General features: G+C 26.4%; 2 protein-coding genes across 3 annotated transcripts in view; one reads left to right on the top strand and one right to left on the bottom strand.

The window, feature by feature from the left end:
- Positions 1-869: 869 nt before the first annotated feature.
- Positions 870-21475, bottom strand: part of cnpy1 (canopy FGF signaling regulator 1) — a 75935-nt gene continuing 55329 nt past the window's right edge. For both annotated transcript variants that reach the window (XM_061928830.1, XM_061928829.2), the window contains exon 6: positions 870-2949. In XM_061928830.1, coding sequence (XP_061784814.1) covers positions 2873-2949 — 77 coding nt within the window. In that variant the 3' untranslated portion in view covers positions 870-2872. The remainder of the gene's footprint in view (positions 2950-21475) is intronic.
- en2b (engrailed homeobox 2b) lies at positions 12902-21274 on the top strand. Its single transcript, XM_061928837.1, has 2 exons — positions 12902-13708; positions 20393-21274. Exons 1-2 carry the CDS (start codon positions 13363-13365, stop codon positions 20704-20706), a joined length of 660 nt encoding a protein of 219 aa, XP_061784821.1. The 5' UTR covers positions 12902-13362; the 3' UTR covers positions 20707-21274.

Here is a 21475-nt window from a genome sequence, read left to right as displayed (position 1 = left end):
GATTCCTCCTCTTCTTCCTGTCAGATGAGCATTATTCCTCCTCTTCTTCCTTTCAGATGAGCATGATTCCTCCTCTTCTTCATGTCAGATGAGCATGATTCCTCCTCTTCTTCCTTTCAGATGAGCATGATTCCTCCTCTTCTTCCTTTCAGATGAGCATGATTCTTCCACTTCTTCCATTCAGATGAGCATGATTCCTCCTCTTCTTCCTGTCAGATGAGCATGATTCCTCCTCTTCTTCCTGTCGGATGAGCATGATTCCTCCTCTTCTTCCTTTCAGATGAGTATAGTTTCTCCTTCTTCCTTTCAGATGAGTATAGTTTCTCCTTCTTCCTTTCAGATGAGTATAGTTTCTCCTCTTCTTCCTTTCAGATGAGCATGATTCCTCCTCTTCTTCCTTTCAGATGAGCATGATTCTTCCTCTTCTTCCTTTCAGATGAGCATGATTCCTCCTCTTCTTCCTTTCAGATGAGCATGATTCTTCCTCTTCTTCCTTTCAGATGAGCATGATTCCTCCTCTTCTTCCTGTCAGATGAGCATGATTCCTCCTCTTCTTCCTTTCAGATGAGTATAGTTTCTCCTCTTCTTCCTGTCAGATGAGCATGATTCCTCCTCTTCTTCCTTTCAGATGAGCATGATTCCTCCTCTTCTTCCTTTCAGATGAGCATGATTCCTCCTCTTCTTCCTTTCAGATGAGTATAGTTTCTCCTTCTTCTTTTCAGATGAGTATAGTTTCTCCTCTTCTTCCATTCAGATGAGCATGATTCCTCCTCTTCTTCCTTTCAGATGAGCATGATTCCTCCTCTTCTTCCTGTCAGATGAGCATGATTCCTCCTCTTCTTCCTTTCAGATGAGTATAGTTTCTCCTTTTTCCTTTCAGATGAGTAGTTTCTCCTCTTCTTCCTTTCAGATGAGCATGATTCCTCCTCTTCTTCCTTTCAGATGAGCATGATTCCTCTTCTTTTTGTCAGATGAGCATGATTCCTCTTCTTCTTCCTTTCAGATGAGTATAGTTTCTCCTCTTCTTCCTTTCAGATGAGTGTGATTCCTCCTCTTCCTCCTGTCAGATGAGTGTGATTCCTCCTCTTATTATTTTCAGATGAGGTTATTCCTCCTCTTCTTCCTTTCAGATGAGTGTGATTGCTCCTCTTCTTCCTTTCAGATGAGTATGATTCCTCCTCTTCTTCCTGTCAGATGAGCATGATTCCTCCTCTTCTTCCTTTCAGATGAGTATAGTTAAAGTTAAAGTTAAAGTAGCAATGATTGTCACACACACACACACTAGGTGTGGTGAAATTATTCTCTCTATTTGACCCAACCCCTTATTCACCCCCTGGGAGGTGAGGGGAGCAGTGAGCAGCAGTGGTGGCCACGGCCGGGTGCGATTCCTCCTCTTCTTCCTTTCAATGAGTGTGATTCCTTCTCTTCTTCCTTTCAGTTGAGGTGATTCCTCCTTTTCTTCCTTTCAGGTGAGTATGATTCCTCCTCTTCTCCCTTTCAGATGAGTGTGATTCTTCGTCCTTCTGCCAGATGAATGTGATTCCTCCTCTTCTTCCTTTCATAAGAATGTGATTCTTCCTCTTCTTCTTGTCAGATGAGTGTGATTCCTCCTCTTCCTCCTGTCGCATGAGTGTGATTCCTCCTCTTCCTCCTGTCAGATGAGTGTGATTCCTCATTTCAGATGAGGTGATTCCCCCAACTTCTCCTTTTCAAAGTATAATTCCTCTTCTTTGTTTCAGATGAGTGTGATTCCTCCTCTTCTTCCTTTCAGATGAGTGTGATTGCTCCTCTTTCTCCTGTCAGATGAGTGTGATTCCTCCTCTTCTTCCTTTCAGTTGAGGTGATTCCTCCTTTTCTTCCTTTCAGGTGAGTATGATTCCTCCTCTTCTCCCTTTCAGATGAGTGTGAATCCTCTTCCTTCTGCCAGATGAGTGTGATTCCTCCTCTTCTTCCTTTCATAAGAATGTGATTCCTCCTCTTCTTCTTGTCAGGTGAGTGTGATTCCTCCTCTTCCTCCTGTCGGATGAGTGTGATTCCTCCTCTTCCTCCTGTCAGATGAGTGTGATTCCTCATTTCAGATGAGGTGATTCCCCCAACTTCTCCTTTTCAAAGTATAATTCCTCTTCTTTGTTTCAGATGAGTGTGATTCCTCCTCTTCTTCCTTTCAGATGAGTGTGATTGCTCCTCTTTCTCCTGTCAGATGAGTGTGATTCCTCCTCTTCTTCCTTTCAGTTGAGGTGATTCCTCCTTTTCTTCCTTTCAGGTGAGTATGATTCCTCCTCTTCTCCCTTTCAGATGAGTGTGAATCCTCTTCCTTCTGCCAGATGAGTGTGATTCCTCCTCTTCTTCCTTTCATAAGAATGTGATTCCTCCTCTTCTTCTTGTCAGGTGAGTGTGATTCCTCCTCTTCCTCCTGTCGGATGAGTGTGATTCCTCCTCTTCCTCCTGTCAGATGAGTGTGATTCCTCATTTCAGATGAGGTGATTCCCCCAACTTCTTCTTTTCAAAGTATAATTCCTCTTCTTTCTTTCAGATGAGTGTGATTCCTCCTCTTCTTCCTTTCAGATGAGTGTGATTCCTCCTCTTCTTCCTTTCAGATGAGTGTGATTGCTCCTCTTTCTCCTGTCAGATGAGTGTGATTCCTCCTCTTCTTCCTTTCAAATGAGTGTGATTCCTCCTTTTATTCCTTTCAGATGAGTGTGATTCCTCCTCTTCCTCCTGCCAGATGAGTTTGATTACTCCTCTCCTTCCTTTCAGATGAATATGATTACTCCTCTTCCTCCTGTCAGATGAATGGGATTCCCCCTCCTCTTCCTTTCAGATGACAAAACCAGTGAAGTGAAACTTCCTTTTGTGGCCACAACAACTTGTGTCAATCCCCCAGCTGCCAAGATGGCAGCCAGGAGGCCTCAATAGGCCTGCAGCTGCTTTTTTTTTTTATTGGACGCCCTGCAAGGAGGACGGAAACAGGAGCTGATGCAACAAGAACATTCAAAGACACACAGAGAGGACCACTGCAGGACCGGAGACACTCAGCAGTTTAGTGCAAGTGTCCACTGCAGTGGACGTTTGTGCTCAAAAGGCAATAGACTTTCTTTTTTTTTTTAGAAATAGAGAGGAGGTGTACCTCACCTTCTGCCCAAATGCAGCTGGGATAGGCTCCAGCACTGGAGAGGGCCAAGCAATAGAAAATGAATAGATGGAGGAAAAATAATGTCCACTGGAGAGGACATTTGGATCAAAAGAAATAGTGATACAAATACAATTTAAAAGCTATTTTTATTTATGTGTCCATTGCAGAGGACATTTTGGACTCTTTTTTTTTGTGGTAGCAATAGAGCAACAATTAATGTCCACTGCAGAGGACATGTACTTAGAGCAAAAACTTAAAATAATACAAATTCAGTTTATAAAAAGGCTATTTTTAGTTATGGAGCAAAATTAAATGTCCACTGTGGAGGACATTTAGGGCGTAAATAAATGTCCACTGTGGAGGACAATTATTAAAAACATACTTACGCAACAAAAATAGAAATGTACAAGATAAATATAAGATAAAAATAATAAAATATGAATATAATGGTGAATAAAAGGGAGATCCTCAAAGGGAAATTTAAGAGTCCATAAATGTGTTAAAATAAAATCATCAATATAATATATTTATATTTACATAAAGTTGTTATATTATTATTGTTTTTAAAGGCAGTGAACGTGTTTTCTTTATTAATTAATTACGCATTATAAAATGTTCATGTTGCAAAAAAATAAAATGTATATATATATATATATATATATATATATATATATTTTTTTTTATGTAAGTCAAAGTCAGAAAACCCTTTAATCATTCTGAAGTATCAGTATATCGGTATCGTCTCGACATCTTGATGTGCAGTATCGCTCCGCCGTAAACTTGACTGCTGCGGGTGTGGTGCGTTCAGGGACGGCACATAAAGTAGGATTACCAAACGCCAGAGTGACACAAAGAATAAAGCAGATGAATGAGTGAATGAATATTCATGTCGAAATAATCATCCAAGGTCCGAGGTCGGCATCGCGGACAAAGCAGCCCAGATTTTCCTCCTCTTCTCGGGCTCCTTCGTCCATCTCCCCCCGGGGACGTTCCAACACATTTATTCCACATTATTGGCGTTCACGCATGCGCGGCTCTCCGACCGGAAGAGGAAGTGAACTTTTCAACCTGTCGCGCGCCTCTTTCTTCTCCCGCCCTTTTGGCGGAAGCAGACAGGAAGTGGATGCTCTTCAATGACCTCAGCTTTGTCTGCGAGACCACGCCCACTTCCGGACATGACTTTATTCTTTTCATTCACATTAGTTGTATTATTCAAACATTTATCACATTATTTACATTATTTATCTTATTATTCACATTATTTATAACATTATTATTCACATTATTTACATTAGTTATAACATTATTATTTACATTATCATTATTCACATTATTTATAACATTATTAATCACATTATTCATCTCAACATTATTTATCTCATTATTCACATTATTTATAAAATTATTATTCACATTATTTATCTCATTAGTTACATTATTTATAACATTATTTATAACATTATTATTCACATTATTTATATCATTCACATTTATATCATTATGCACATTATTTATAACATTATTATTCACATTATTTATCTCATTATTCACATTATTTATAACATTATTATTCACATTATGTATCTTATTATTCACATTATTTATGACATTGTTATTCTCCTTATTTACATTAGTTATAACATTATTATTTACATTATTTATCACATTATTATTTACATTATCATTATTCACATTATTTATAACATTATTAATCACATTATTCATCTCAACATTATTTATCTCATTATTCACATTATTTATAAAATGATTATTCACATTATTCATCTCATTAGTTACATTATTTATAACATTATTTATAACATTATTTATAACATTATTATTCACATTATTTATATCATTCACATTTATATCATTATGCACATTATTTATAACATTATTATTCACATTATTTATCTCATTATTCACATTATTTATAACATTATTATTCACATTATGTATCTTATTATTCACATTATTTATGACATTGTTATTCACATTATTTACATTAGTTATAACATTATTATTTACATTATTTATCATTATTCGCATTATTTATAACATTATTCACATTATTCATCTCAACATTATTTATCTCATTATTCACATTATTTATAACATTATTTATAACATTATTTATACCATTATTATTCACATTATTTATATCATTCACAATTTACATCATTATGCACATTATTTATAACATTATTATTCACATTATTTATCTCATTATTCACATTATATATAACATTATTATTCACATTATTAATCTCATTATTCACATTATTTATAACATTATTATTCACATTATTTATCTCATTATTCACATTATTTATAACATTATTATTCACATTTATCTCATTATTCACATTATGTATAACATTATTATTTACATTATTTATCTCATTATTTATAACATTATTATTCACATTATTTATAACATTATTCACATTATTTATAACATTATTATCCACATTATTTATCACATTATTCAGATTATTTATAACATTATTCACATTATTTATCTCATTATTCACATTATTTATAACATTATTATTCACATTATTTATCTCATTATTCACATTATTTATAACATTATTATTCACATTTATCTCATTATTCACATTATTTATAACATTATTATTTACAATATTTATCTCATTATTTATAACATTATTATTCACATTATTTATAACATTATTCACATTATTTATAACATTATTATCCACATTATTTATCACATTATTTCTTAACATTATTCACATTATTTATCTCATTATTCACATTATTTATAACATTATTATTCACATTATTTATCTCATTATTCACATTATTTATAACATTATTATTCACATTATTTATCTCATTATTCACATTATTTATAACATTATTATTCACATTCATCTCATTATTCACATTATGTATAACATTATTATTTACATTATTTATCTCATTATTTATAACATTATTATTCACATTATTTATAACATTATTCACATTATTTATAACATTATTATCCACATTATTTATCACATTATTCAGATTATTTATAACATTATTCACATTATTTATCTCATTATTCACATTATTTATAACATTATTATTCACATTATTTATCTCATTATTCACATTATTTATAACATTATTATTCACATTTATCTCATTATTCACATTATTTATAACATTATTATTTACATTATTTATCTCATTATTTATAACATTATTATTCACATTATTTATAACATTATTCACATTATTTATAACATTATTATCCACATTATTTATCACATTATTTCTAACATTATTCACATTATTTATCTCATTATTCACATTATTTATAACATTATTATTCACATTATTTATCTCATTATTCACATTATTTATAACATTATTATCCACATTATTTATCACATTATTCAGATTATTTATAACATTATTCACATTATTTATCTCATTATTCACATTATTTATAACATGATTATTCACATTATTTATCTCATTATTCACATTATTTATAACATTATTATCCACATTATTTATCACATTATTCAGATTATAACATTATTCACATTATTTATCTCATTATTCACATTATTTATAACATTATTATTCACATTATTTATAACATTATTATTCACATTATTCATCACATTATTAACATTATTTATAACATTATTATTCACATTATTCACATTATTTATAACATTATTATTCACATTATTCATCACATTATTAACATTATTTATAACATTGTTATTCACATTATTTATAACATTATTATTCACATTATTATTAGTGTCAGACTGAAGCGCATCACAACAGAACTTTAAAATAATCATATAAAAATACAACTTTATTAATAAAGAACTAATCAGCGGTGTCTAAAAACGTTTTACAACGAACTGAAATTAAATATTTGACTATATTTACTATCTTGTTTATGAAAAATGCATTTTATTTTTGGACTAGAATTACGATCAAAATGAGTAAAAATCGTCAATATTGATAATCACCGTCATATTTTTCAATCGAATCGAGTTGATGAAACGAACTTTATTCGATCCTGAACGTCCCAACAATAATCATTGGCTCATAATAAAGCTTTTATCGAAAGAAGATTATTAACATAAAGTCTTTTCTTCAACACTCTGTTATATTATGGAATATAGATCATGATTTATTATGAACAAATTATAAATCAAATGTATGCCTCTGAAGCATTAATTATGCAAATAATTAATATTACAATAAACATGTGTCATGTTTAAATATACAGCCTCCTAAATTATTTTTCTTCATGGGTTTTTTATTTAATAAGACATTATTTTATTTTATTTGTGTCAAGTGATTTTTATTTCAATTATTGGGGTTAATATACAGAATAGATAGATAATAATACATTTTTTATAATACCTAATTATGAATTATAAGCAAACATCCACACATTAACCAATTACTTTATAAAACAATAAAATATATAATGTATTATATAATATACAAACGTATTTTTATTGTAATATATTTAATGTTTTTGTGTACTTTAAAAAAAATATACTATTCATCTTTTAATACATTTTGTTGATTCATGATTTTAGTTTTTTCATTGATTATTAAATGTTGTGTAATAATACAAAAAATGTATCAATAAAAATGCATGATTTAATATACATGTAAAATACGCATAAATAATTGTATGTAATAGCTGCTATCTATTTTCCTTTAAGTTTTAATTATGCAATTTAGATGTATATTATTTATTTATGTTAAGACTTTTCATTACTTTCAACAAATCATTAAATTACAGCCATTTTGGACAAAAAAAAATCATGATTTCTGATTTATTTTGTTTGTGTTGGCTGATTATAATTTACATTAAATTATGGAGTTTAAAGTAGAAATATTTTACAATTTAAATTGTTTTTTGTAAATCTTATTATTTATTTATTTGTATAGCTGTACTTGAGTAAATAAATAAAACAATTTACTTTAAGTAACTTGGGATGATCATTTATGATTAGTTTTATTTTATCCGCATTTATGTTGAATAAAAACGTTTTTTATACTGTGCATATTTTTCTCCAGTCGATATTTTATGTTGCCAAATTTTTCATTTAATTTTCCTGTATCAATATTTTCTTTCAAACCCCCACAGGGCTTCCTTACAGGGAATATAACACGTGATGCGTTCAAACTCCCTGGAAAACCTCGTAAATTACCAACACAATTCGCAAAGAAACGTTCTTTACCTTTCAGTTTATGACACGTGACAAAGCAGAAAAGTCGTAATAAAAAAGTACTTTAATTAATATTTAAAACCTAGTTGTTCGTAAACAATAAATACTAATATTTAAACCTTAGTTGTTTGTTAAAAAAATAAACACTAATATATAAAACTTTATTGTTTGTAAAAAAAATAAAATAAACACTAATATTTAAAACTGACTTGTTCGTAAAAAAAACATTAATATTTAAAACAATTTTTTAAAATAGATATAAATATTGAAAACTTAGTCGTTTGTAAAAAAACTATCAGTAATATTTAAAACTTAGTTGTTTGTAAAAAATAAACATTAATATTTAAAACTTAATGTGTAAAAAAAAAAAAAAAAAAGCATTATTTAAAACTTAATTTGTAAAAAATAAACATTAATATTTAAAACGTAGTTGTTTGTACAAAAAATATACATGAATATTTAAAACTTAGTTGTTTGTAAAAAATAAACATTAATATTTCAAACTTAGTTGATAAAAACATTAATATCTAAAACTTAGTTGTTTGTAAAAACAAATAAACATTAATATTTAAAACTTAGTTGTTTGTAAAAAAAATTAAATAAATAAAGATTCATCTTTAAACCTTAGTTGTTTGTTAAAAAATAAAGATTAATATTAAAACTATGTTGTTCATAACAAATTTTTACATTAATATTTAAAACTTAGTTGTTTGTAAAAAATAAACATTAATGTAAAACTTAATTTGTAAAAACATAAACATGTATATTTAAAACTTAGTTGTTTGTAAAAACATAAACATTAATATATAAAACTATTGTTTGTAAAAACAATAAAATAAACACTAATATTTAAAAACTTTGTTTTGTAAAAAATAAACATTAATATTTCAAACGGACTTGTTCATAAAAAAACATTAATATTTAAAACAATTTTTTTTAAATAAACATTATATAAAACTTACTTGTTTGTTAAAAAAAACTCCATTAATATTTCAAACTTAGTCATTTGTAAAAAAAAAAAAAAAAAAAATAAGTATTCATATTTAAAACTTAGTTGTTTGTAAAAAATAAACATTAGCATTTAAAACTTAATTTGTAAAAAATAAACATGAATATTTAAAACTTAGTTGTTTGTAAAAAATAAACATTAGCATTTAAAACTTAATTTGTAAAAAATAAACATGAATATTTAAAACTTAGTTGTTTGTAAAAAAAATTAACTTTTATATTTCAAACTTAGTTTATAAAAACATTAATATCTAAAACTTAGTTGTTTGTAAAAACAAATAAACATTAATATTTAAAACTTAGTTGTTTGTAAAAATAAATAAAATATTCATCTTTAAACCTTAGTTGTTTGTAAAAATTAAACATTAATGTTTAAAACTTAATTTGTAAAAAATAAACATGTATATTCAAAACTTAGTTGTTTGTAAAAAAATAAACACTAATATTTAAAACTTAGTTTCTGAAAAACATTAATATTAATACTTAGTTGTTTGTAAAATAATAAACATTAATATTTAAAACTTAGTTTGTAAAAATAAACATTAATATTTAAAACGTAGTTGTTTGTAAAAAAAAACCAAAAAAAACATTAATATTTAAATCTTAGTTGTTTGTAAAAAACAACAACAACATTATTATTTAAACCTTAGTTTGTAAAAAAAAACATTAATATTTAAAACTTAGTTGTTTGTAAAATAAAGAATAATATTTCAAACTTAGTTGTTCATAAAAAAATTTACATTAATATTTAAAACTTAGTTGTTTGTAAAATAGTGATTAATATTTCAAACTTAGTTGTTCATAAAAAAAAATGTACATTAATATTTAAAACGCAGTTGTTTGTAAAAAAAAACCCAAAACCATTCATATTTAAAACAGTTAAAAAAAACAAAAAACATTAATATTAAAAAAAAACATCATTATTTAAACCTTAGTTTGTAAAATAAATAAACATTAATATTTAAAACTTAATTGTTTGTAAAAAATAAACGTTCATATTTAAAACTTAGTTGTTTGTAAAAAATTATACATACATATATTAATATTTAAAACGTAGCTGTTTGTAAAAACTAAATAAACATTAATATTTAAAACTTAGTTTGCAAAAAATAAACATTAATATTTAAACCTTAGTTTGTAAAAAACATTAATATTTAAATATTAGTTGTTTGTAAAAAAACAGTATACAAAACTTAGTTTGTAAAATAAAACATTAATATTTAAAACTTAGTTGTTTGTAAAAAAAATAAACATGAATATTTAAATCTTAGTTGTTTGAAAAAAAACCATAATTATTTAAAACTTAGTTTGTAAAAATAAACATTAATATTTAAAACTCAGTTGTTTGTAAAAAAATTAAATAAACATTAACATTTAAAACGTAGTTGTTTGTAAAAAAAATAAATAAACATTAATATTTCAAACTTAGTTGTTTGTAAAAAAAAATAAACATGAATATTTAAATCTTAGTTGTTTGAAAAAAAAACATAATTATTTAAAACTTAGTTTGTAAAAATAAACATTAATATTTAAAACTCAGTTGTTTGTAAAAAAATTAAATAAACATTAACATTTAAAACGTAGTTGTTTGTAAAAAAAATAAAATAAACATTAATATTTCAAACTTAGTTGTTTGTAAAAAAAATAAACATTAACATTCAAAACTTAGTTTGTAAAAAATAAACATTACTATTTAAAACTTAGTTTGTAAAATTTAAATCTTAGTTGTTTGTAAAAAAAACAACAACATAATTATTTAAAACTTAGTTTGTAAAAATAAACATTAATATTTAAAACTCAGTTGTTTGTAAAAAATTAAATAAACATTAACATTTAAAACGTAGTTGTTTGTAAAAAATACATAAACATTAATATTTCAAACTTAGTTGTTTGTAAAACAAATAAACATTAACATTCAAACTTAGTTTGTAAAAAATAAACATTACTATTTAAACCTTAGTTTGTAAAAAAAAACCATTAATATTTAAAACTTAGTTTGTAAAAAATAAACATTACTATTCAAAACTTAGTTTGTAAAAAATAAACATTACTATTTAAAACTTAGTTTGTAAAAAATAAACATTAATATTTAAAACTTAGTTTGTAAAAAAAATAACATTAATATTTAAAACTTAGTTTGTAAAAAAAACATTAATATTTAAAACTTAGTTGTTTGTAAAATAAACATTATTATATAAACCTTAGTTTGTAAAAGAAAAAACATGAATATTTAAAACTTAGTTTGTAAAAAACATGAATATTTAAATCTTAGTTGTTTGTAAAAAAAAAACATTAATATTTCAATCTTACTTTGTAAAAAAATAAACATTAATATTTAAAACTTAGTTGTTTGTAAAAAAAATAAAAAATAAACATTAATATTTCAAACTTAGTTGTTTGTAAAAAAAATAAACAATAACATTTTAAACGTAGTTGTTTGTAAAAAAATAAATAAACACGAATATTTCAAACTTAGTTGTTTGTAAAAGATAAACATTAATATTTAAAACTTAGTTTCTGAAAAACATTAATATTAATACTTAGTTGTTTGTAAAAGAAAAAACATGAATATTTAAAACTTAGTTTGTAAAAATAAACATTAATATTTAAATCGTAGTTGTTTGTAAAAAAAATACATTAATATTTCAATCTTACTTTGTAAAAAAATAAACATTAATATTTAAAACTTAGTTTGTAAAAAAACATTAATATTTAAAACTTAGTTGTTTGTAAAATAAACATTATTATATAAACCTTAGTTTGTAAAAGAAAAAACATGAATATTTAAAACTTAGTTTGTAAAAAACATGAATATTTAAATCTTCGTTGTTTGTAAAAAAAAAACATTATTTCAATCTTACTTTGTAAAAAAATAAACATTAATATTTCAAACTTAGTTGTTTGTAAAAAAAATAAAATAAATAAACATTAATATTTCAAACTTAGTTGTTTGTAAAAAAAAATAAACAATAACATTTTAAACGTAGTTGTTTGTAAAAAAAATAAATAAACACGAATATTTCAAACTTAGTTGTTTGTAAAAGATAAACATTAATATTTAAAACTTAGTTGTTTGTAAAATAAACATTATTATATAAACCTTAGTTTGTAAAAGAAAAAACATGAATATTTAAAACTTAGTTTGTAAAAAACATGAATATTTAAATCTTAGTTGTTTGTAAAAAAAAAAAACCATTAATATTTCAATCTTACTTTGTAAAAAAATAAACATTAATATTTAAAACTTAGTTGTTTGTAAAAAAATAAATAAAATAAACATTAATATTTAAAACTTAGTTGTTTGTAAAAAAAAATAAACATTAACATTTTAAACGTAGTTGTTTGTAAAAAAATAAATAAACACGAATATTTCAAACTTAGTTGTTTGTAAAAGATAAACAATAATATTTAAAACTTAGTTTGTAAAAGATAAACAATAATATTTCAAACTTAGTTTGTAAAAAATAAACATTAATATTTAAAACTTAGTTGTTTGTAAAACAAATAAACATTAATATTTCAACCTTAGTTCGTCAAAAATAAACATTAATGTTTAAAACTCAATATTCAAAATGAGGTTTTCATGGCACAAATCGGTTTCCCGGATCGCACCACGGAGCACTTTTTTACGCGGCACTTGAACGCAGCACACACATCCAGCCTCGGGGAGTTTCCGGCAGCGTCACGTGACATCCGCCCCGCCTCCCTATTGGTCCTCGGCACGTGTCACAGTCATTGCTCTCAGCCAATCAGAGACGAGACTGAAAGTATTTCAGCCTCTTTTTTTTTACAACGGAGAAACATTTCAACATTTTGTCTCCGCAACAACAACACAAAAATACTCAAATTGTGCAGAATGAGGAGAAAAGTGAAATGATTTTAATTGGCGAGAAAAAGAGGACATTTGACACAATTCGGGCAGAAATTGGAGGCGGCTTTGTTTTTTAGCGGCGGTAAATTGGGGCGCGGGTTCCCGGGGCTCTGCGCGCCATGGACGGCGGAGGTCGGGAGTCGAACGGCGGCGTCGTGCACCGGAACACCAACTTCTACATCGACGACATTTTGAGGGCGGATTTCGGGCGGAAGAGGAAAGGCGCGGGCCCGCCGCGCGAGGCCAGCGTCACCGGAAGGAGAGCTGAGCCCAAAGCCGCCAGTTCCGGATTCACCGACGGCCTCCGGCGGCCCGACGACGCCCGGAAAAGTGAGCTGCGAGGCGGCCAGGCGGCGGAGAAGGACCGGGGGGAGGAGCGGGGCGACGGCGCACCTGACGCCGCCAAACAGATGCTGTGGCCGGCCTGGGTTTACTGCACGCGCTACTCGGACCGACCGTCCTCAGGTTGGTCATGAAACTACTTTTATTTCATTTCAACTTTTTTTAATGACGAAATAATATTCATAGGTAACAAATATTCATATTTTCCTCACATTATGCTCTTTTTCCCCCCCATTTTGCTGCTGTTTTTGTTGCAAAAAAATCCAACTTTTGAAAGTTGACCCCAACTTTACAATGTTAAAGCATATTATTAATTATTAATATTCGATTTTGTTCACTTTTCTGCAAACTTTTCTTCTTCAAGCAAAAACGACCCCCCTTCCAAACAATAGTGAGAAGAAAAAGGCGCCCATTTGGCCTTCAAAATAAATCTTTTTTTTTGCGTGAATTTGATGAATTGTGCGAAAACTTTTCGGGTGAAAAGTTTTAGAAATGCTAACACATTTTTTAAGCCTTTAAATCATTTTTTGTGAACCCCTCCCCCCCCTTCTAACTTCGTTAGATCGATACACGAATCAATGACAAGGCGATTATTGCAAAATGATTAATAACTACGCATTAATAATAATTCGATCATATCCGATTTTTACACACAAACTTTGTTTTTCAAAGATGATTATTTATTTTTTTCGATTTGGAAAATATTGCGAAACAAAAAAAAACAAACATAAGACGTCGACAAAGTTAAAAAAAATATGTATTTAAGAGTTTTTAAAATAAATGAAAGTTAATAAATAAAAAGGCATGGAATAGAAAAGTGAAACCAAGTTGACGCCATTGTTCGACACTTTCTTTGTTAATATTTCATTAGCATATTTTGGAGAATGGGGGTTGTCCAAAAAAAAAAAAAAAAAAAAAAAAAAATAGGTATTACTTCGATGAAACTACAAAACAAATAAATTAATAAATAAAAAATATATTGAAAGAGTTTATGAGCTTTTTGACGTTTTGGTTTCATTTTGAGGATTTTACGCAACTTTCGTTCTCTTTACTCAACAAAGTTTGTTTTTACTTCAGTATTATTAAATGCTAAATCAACTTAAGGACAGAAAAAGTGATTATTGATATTTCCTGCCTTTTTCGTGCAGGGCAAATTGGTGGAAATGTCCTCTAAAAGTACAAATAAAGTATAAAAAATATGTTAATAATTTGAGTTATTTAGTGAATTTAATTTAACGTCGATTTAAGGCGGGCTAAAATGTCGATTGTTGCTTCTCGTCGGAACTTTTATCACGTTCTGAAATTTAGAAAGGAGACAAAAAGAGTTTTTCGCATCCAAAATGTCGTGGTTGCCATGGTAACGAAGAGGCACCGAGCCCCCCCAAGCATCCCCTGGCCCCTCCCCCATCTCCTCCTCCATTCATCCATCTTTATTAATATTTTCAAAAGACAAATATATTGAATAAATAGTCAATATTTAGTTTTATAAAATCTATGTTTTACAGTAAAAATTAGCAGAATTTTACGGTCTTTATTCTTTTTTTTTTTTACAGTGAATTATTGTAAAAGGAAAAACGGTATCAATAATACTTTATGGTCAAATTCTGGAATTTTTATTTTTTTTACCGTAATACCTGATTTATATTTGAAACGACATAAATGATACATATTACAAATATGATGATAGAAAATATAATAAATAAAACAAGTTTAGAAAAATGTTTCCTAAAATGTTTATTTTCTATATTCTGATTGTTCACATCGTCGATTGACATCGGAATATTTTTTATATGCAAAAGTGGTTAGTAATTGTAATATTATTTTAAAACAAAAGTTAATAATTGTAATATTACATTTTAAAATAAAAGTTAATAATTGTAATATTTTAAAATAGAAGTTAATAATTGTAATATTACATTTTAAAATAGAAGTTAATAATTGTAATATTATTTTAAAATAAAAGTTAATAATTGTAATATTACATTTGAAAATAAAGTTTATTAATGCAGGATATAAAATATTAATAAGTACAAACATACAACAACGTTTTTGCATATTCTGTCAATTAAATAGCTGATAATTATTGAATAATATTCTAGTTTTTAGACAGTTTATCATATTTTAATCGCCACTGGATTACTGTGTTGTTGGCATTAAAAATATATATATATATATATATATATATATATAGCATATAGTTCTAAAAGTTAAATAAATAAAAAGTAATACAAAAGTTTTGAGAAACTTTTATGGACAACCCAATTAAAGTCTGAAAAATCAATGATTTTATTGAATAATTAAATGTTTTGTTTCCAGATTTTATTGACAAATATCGAATGATTTTTAGCATCTTTTTAATGTAGAAAAGTTGACTATTTGTGTATTTATTACATTTAATAACGGAAGTTAATAAAGATATTAAACAAATGACAGTGTAAACAATACAAATGTAATAATTAAACAATACTAACAAATCATACATTTATAAAAGTTTAAAATAACGTTTTTAAATCCATCCATTTTTCTACCGCTTGTCCCGTTCGGGGTCGCGGGGAGGTGGGGCTATTATCCCAAGCTACATTCGGGCGGAAGGCAGTGTACACCCTGGACAAGTCGCCATCTCATCACAAGGCCAAACGTTTTTAAATATTCTGAAATATTTAATTAATTAATTAATTAACATCTATATTTATTACAGTTTAAAAAAAAAAAAAACATTTAAAATGTGTTGATAAACTTTAATGTACAGAAATACCTCAAATGCGTCTTTAAATATTCTGAAAAATAAATTGATGATATTTAATGAGTAGCTATATTTATTACAGTTAAAAAAATAATAACATTTATAAAAGTGTTGAAAAACTTTAATGGACAGGATTACCTAAAATTAGTTTTTTAATATTCTGTAAAATAAATATATATTTTATTACAGATATTTGGATAATTTAACTTATTTTAATCTGTATTGGATCATTATTATTACTCTTTGTATAAATATTAGATTTTAAACGTCAAGTTTATAGTGAAATAAAATACATGACAATAATTTAAAAAATAAATCCTGCATTTATAAGTTTTTAAAAACTCTTGTACTTAAAATTCGTTTCCAAATATTCTATTAATTAAATTGCTTAAATTATATATATTTTATTGACAAGTGTTTAATTTATATTTTACAACTTTTTTTTTTGCATATATTTTATGTACAAAAGTCTTCACTATTTTTAAAACGGAAGTTTTCGTTAAATTAAAGTAAAAAGGACACTTTATGATGAAAAACTAATTTAAAAAATATATAAAATCCAGCATTTATAAAAGTTTTGAAACACTTTAATGGTCAAGTTCGTTTTTATATATTTATTAATATATTTTATTATCGTTTGTTTGGATCATTTATCTTATTTTTAAACTTTTAGCCCATTTTCATGTACGAAATAAATCCCATTTTGTGTAAAAATGACATTTTAAATGATCGTTTGCATCTTTCGTGGAGCAAAGTCATCTTATATCTTCACTAGTTGTTATATATATATATATATATATATATATATATATATATATATATATATATAATATATATATATATATATATATATATATATATATATATATATATATATATATATATATATATAAACAAATAGTTCAGATAAGACGACTTTTGTACACGAATGATGCAAAAAAGTCATTTAAAATTTAATTTTGACAGAAAATGGGATTTATTTCGTACATGAAAATGGGCTTAAAGTTTAAAAAAAGATAAATGATCTAAACAAATGATAATAAATATATATTAGTACATTCATAAAAACGAACTTGTCCATTAAACTTAAATAAATGTATATTTTATTAATTTACTGACTTTTTGACTTTAATTTAACATTTAACTTGCATCATAAAGTGCAATATATATATATATATATATATATCAATATGATGCAAGTTATATATATATATATATATATATATATATATATATATATATATATATTTTTTTTTTTTGACTTTAATTTAACATTTAACTTGCATCATAAAGTGCAATATATATATATATTGCACTTTAACTTTTAACTTGCATCATAAAGTGCAATATATATATATATATATATATATATATATATATATATATTGCACTTTATGATGCAAGTTAAATGTTAAATTAAAGTAAAAAATAAAAATAAAAAAAATTATATATATATATATATATATATATATATATATATATATATATATATATATATATATATATATATACTGCACTTTAAGATGCAAGTTAAATGTTAAATTAGTCAAAAAGTCAGTAAATTAATAAAATTTACATTTATTCCAGTTTAATGGACAAGTTCGTTTTTATAAATGTACTAATATATTTTATTATCATTTGTTTAGATCATTTATCTTATTTTTAAACTTTTAGCCCATTTTCATGTACGAAATAAATCCCATTTTGTGTAAAAAAAATAAAACTAAAAAAAAAAAAAATAATAAAAAAAAAAAAAAAAAAAAAAAAAAATATATATATATATATATATATATATATATATATATATATATATATATATATATATATATATATATGTATATATATATATATACTGCACTTTAAGATGCAAGTTAAATGTTAAATTAGTCAAAAAGTCAGTAAATTAATAAAACATTATACATTTATTCCAGTTTAATGGACAAGTTCGTTTTTATAAATGTACTAATATATTTTATTATCATTTGTTTGGATCATTTATCTTATTTTTAAACTTTTAGCCCATTTTCATGTACGAAATAAATCCCATTTTGTGTAAAAAAAATAAAACTAAAAAATAAATAAATATATATATATATATATATATATACACATACATATATATATATATATATATATATATATATATATATATATATATATATATATATATATATATATATATATATATATATATATATATATATATATATATATATATACTGCACTTTAAGATGCAAGTTAAATGTTAAATTAAAGTAAAAGTCAGTAAATTAATAAAATATTATACATTTATTCAAGTTTAATGGACAAGTTCGGTTTTATAAATGTACTAATGTATTTTATTATCATTTGTTCAGATCATTTATCTTATTTTTAAACTTTTAGCCCATTTTCATATACAAAATAAATCCCATTTTCTGTAAAAATGACATTTTTAATGACTTTTTTGCATCATTTGTGTACAAAAGTCGTCTTATCTGAACTATTTGTTTATATATATATATATATATATATATATATATATATATATATATATATATATATATATATATATATATATATATATATATAAATATACACTGCACTTTAAGATGCAAGTTAAATGTTAAATTAAAGTCAAAAAGTCAGTAAATTAATAAAATACTATACATTTATTCAAGCTTAATGGACAAGTTCGTTTTTATAAATGTACTAATATATTTTATTATCATTTGTTTAGATCATTTATCTTATTTTTAAACTTTTAGCCCATTTTCATGTACGAAATAAATCCCATTTTGTGTAAAAAAAAAAAAAACTAAAAAAAAAAAAAAAAATATATATATATATATATATATATATACATACATATATTGCACTTTAAGATGCAAGTTAAATGTTAAATTAAAGTAAAAAAGTCAGTAAATTAATAAAATATTATACATTTATTCAAGTTTAATGGACAAGTTCGGTTTTATAAATGTACTAATATATTTTATTATCATTTGTTTAGATCATTTATCTTATTTTTAAACTTTTAGCCCATTTTCATGTACGAAATAAATCCCATTTTCTGTAAAAATGACATTTTTAATGACTTTTTTGCATCATTCGTGTACAAAAGTCGTCTTATCTGAACTATTTGGTGATATATATATATATATATATATATATATATATATATATATATATATATATATATATATATATATATATATATGTATATGTACAAAAGTCGTCTTATCTGAACTATTTGGTTTTATATATATATATATATATAGGTTTTATTTTTATATATATATATATATATATATATATATATATATATATATATATATATATATATATATATATATATATAAAACCAAATAGTTCAGATAAGACGACTTTTGTACACGAATGATGCAAAAACGTCATTTAAAATTTAATTTTGACAGAAATGGGATTTATTTCGTACATGAAAATGGGCTAAAAGTTTAAAAATAAGATAAATGATCTAAACAAATGGTTTTTTTGTATTATTAATTTTTTATACATATGTAAATATATATAAAAATATATTTATTTTTTAAACAATATATATATATATATATATATATTGCACTTTAAGATGCAAGTTAAATGTTAAATTAAAGTCAAAACGTCAGCAAATTAATAAAATATTATACATTTATTAAAGTTTAATGGACAGTTCGTTTTTATAAATGTACTTTTATATTTTATTATCATTTTTTTGGATCATTTATCTTATTTTTAAACTTTTACCACATTTTCATGTACGAAATAAATACATTTTAAATGATTGTTTGCAAAAGTCGTCTTGTGTTAAATATTTGTGTAAATATGAAATATTAAAGTCAAGACGGCAGCAAATTATTAAAGTTTAATAGACAGTTCTTTTTTAAATATTGAATATGTAGATGGTATTTAACGAAAATCGATATTTATTCCTAATTATTAGATTATTTGTCGAAATATTGCATTAAAAACGATTAACTAAAGTCTCAAAGCGGACTCACATTTGGACTTAAAATGGACAAAAGCCCAGAAGAAGACTAACTATTGGTCCTGGTCCCGCCTCTAAGGTCCCAGGTCCCGCAAGGCCAAAGCGGCCCGGAGTCCGACCAAGGACGACAAGCGGCCCAGGACGGCCTTCACGGCGGAGCAGCTCCTGCGCCTGCGCGCGGAGTTCCAGAACAATCGCTACCTGACCGAGCAGCGCCGCCAGAACCTGGCCAAGGACCTGGGCCTCAACGAGTCCCAGATCAAGATCTGGTTCCAGAACAAGCGGGCCAAGATGAAGAAGAGCAGCGCGGAGCAGAACTCTCTGGCGGCGCGGCTGATGGCGCAGGGACTTTACAACCACGCCGCCAAGGACAACAAGTCCGACAGCGACTAACAACGTCACCACTGTTGTTGTGCGCGCGCAACTCATCCTCAGGGCTGTTGTGTCGGCGGTGGTGCGTTCACGCACCGAGGGAGCGTAGGAAAGAAGCAAGCTGACAACATTGTTTTGATTGTGACGTCATGAAAACTGCTAAAGTCCAAAGAGTTTTTTCTACATTTGTATGTCCTTGTTGGTCTCTTTAGCGCTTCTAGTCTGGCGTTGCTAACACTTTTACTTCAGGTCTTCATCTGCCCACTGAGCCCACGACCGTGCCTTGGTCTACGCCTGGCCCCGCCCCCTTTTCTTGTCAAATACCAATAAATGCATATTGTTCCAGGCTACGCTAACTTGCTTGGTCGGCTAACAGCAGTCTTATGTCCACTGCAGTGGACGTGTGTGTTTTAAATATAAATTACTTTGTGTCCACTGCAGTGGACGTGTGTGTCTTAAATATAAATTACTTTGTGTCCACTGGAGTGGACGTGTGTGTTTTAAATACAAACTACTTTGTGTCTACTGCAGTGGACGTGTGTGTTTTAAATATAAATTACTTTGTGTCCACTGCAGTGGACGTGTGTGTTTTAAATATAAATTACTTTGTGTCCACTGCAGTGGACATGTGTGTTTTAAACAAGATACTTTGTGTCCACTGCAGTGGACATGTGTGTTTTAAATAAGAGATACTTTGTGTCCACTGCAGTGGACATGTGTTTTAAATATAAATTAATTTGTGTCCACTGCAGTGGACATGTGTGTTTTAAACAAAATACTTTGTGTCCAC

The sequence above is a fragment of the Nerophis lumbriciformis genome, linkage group LG33 (assembly GCF_033978685.3).
Source record: "Nerophis lumbriciformis linkage group LG33, RoL_Nlum_v2.1, whole genome shotgun sequence".
NCBI lineage: Eukaryota > Metazoa > Chordata > Actinopteri > Syngnathiformes > Syngnathidae > Nerophis > Nerophis lumbriciformis.
This window is presented reverse-complemented; position numbering and strand designations above follow the sequence as displayed.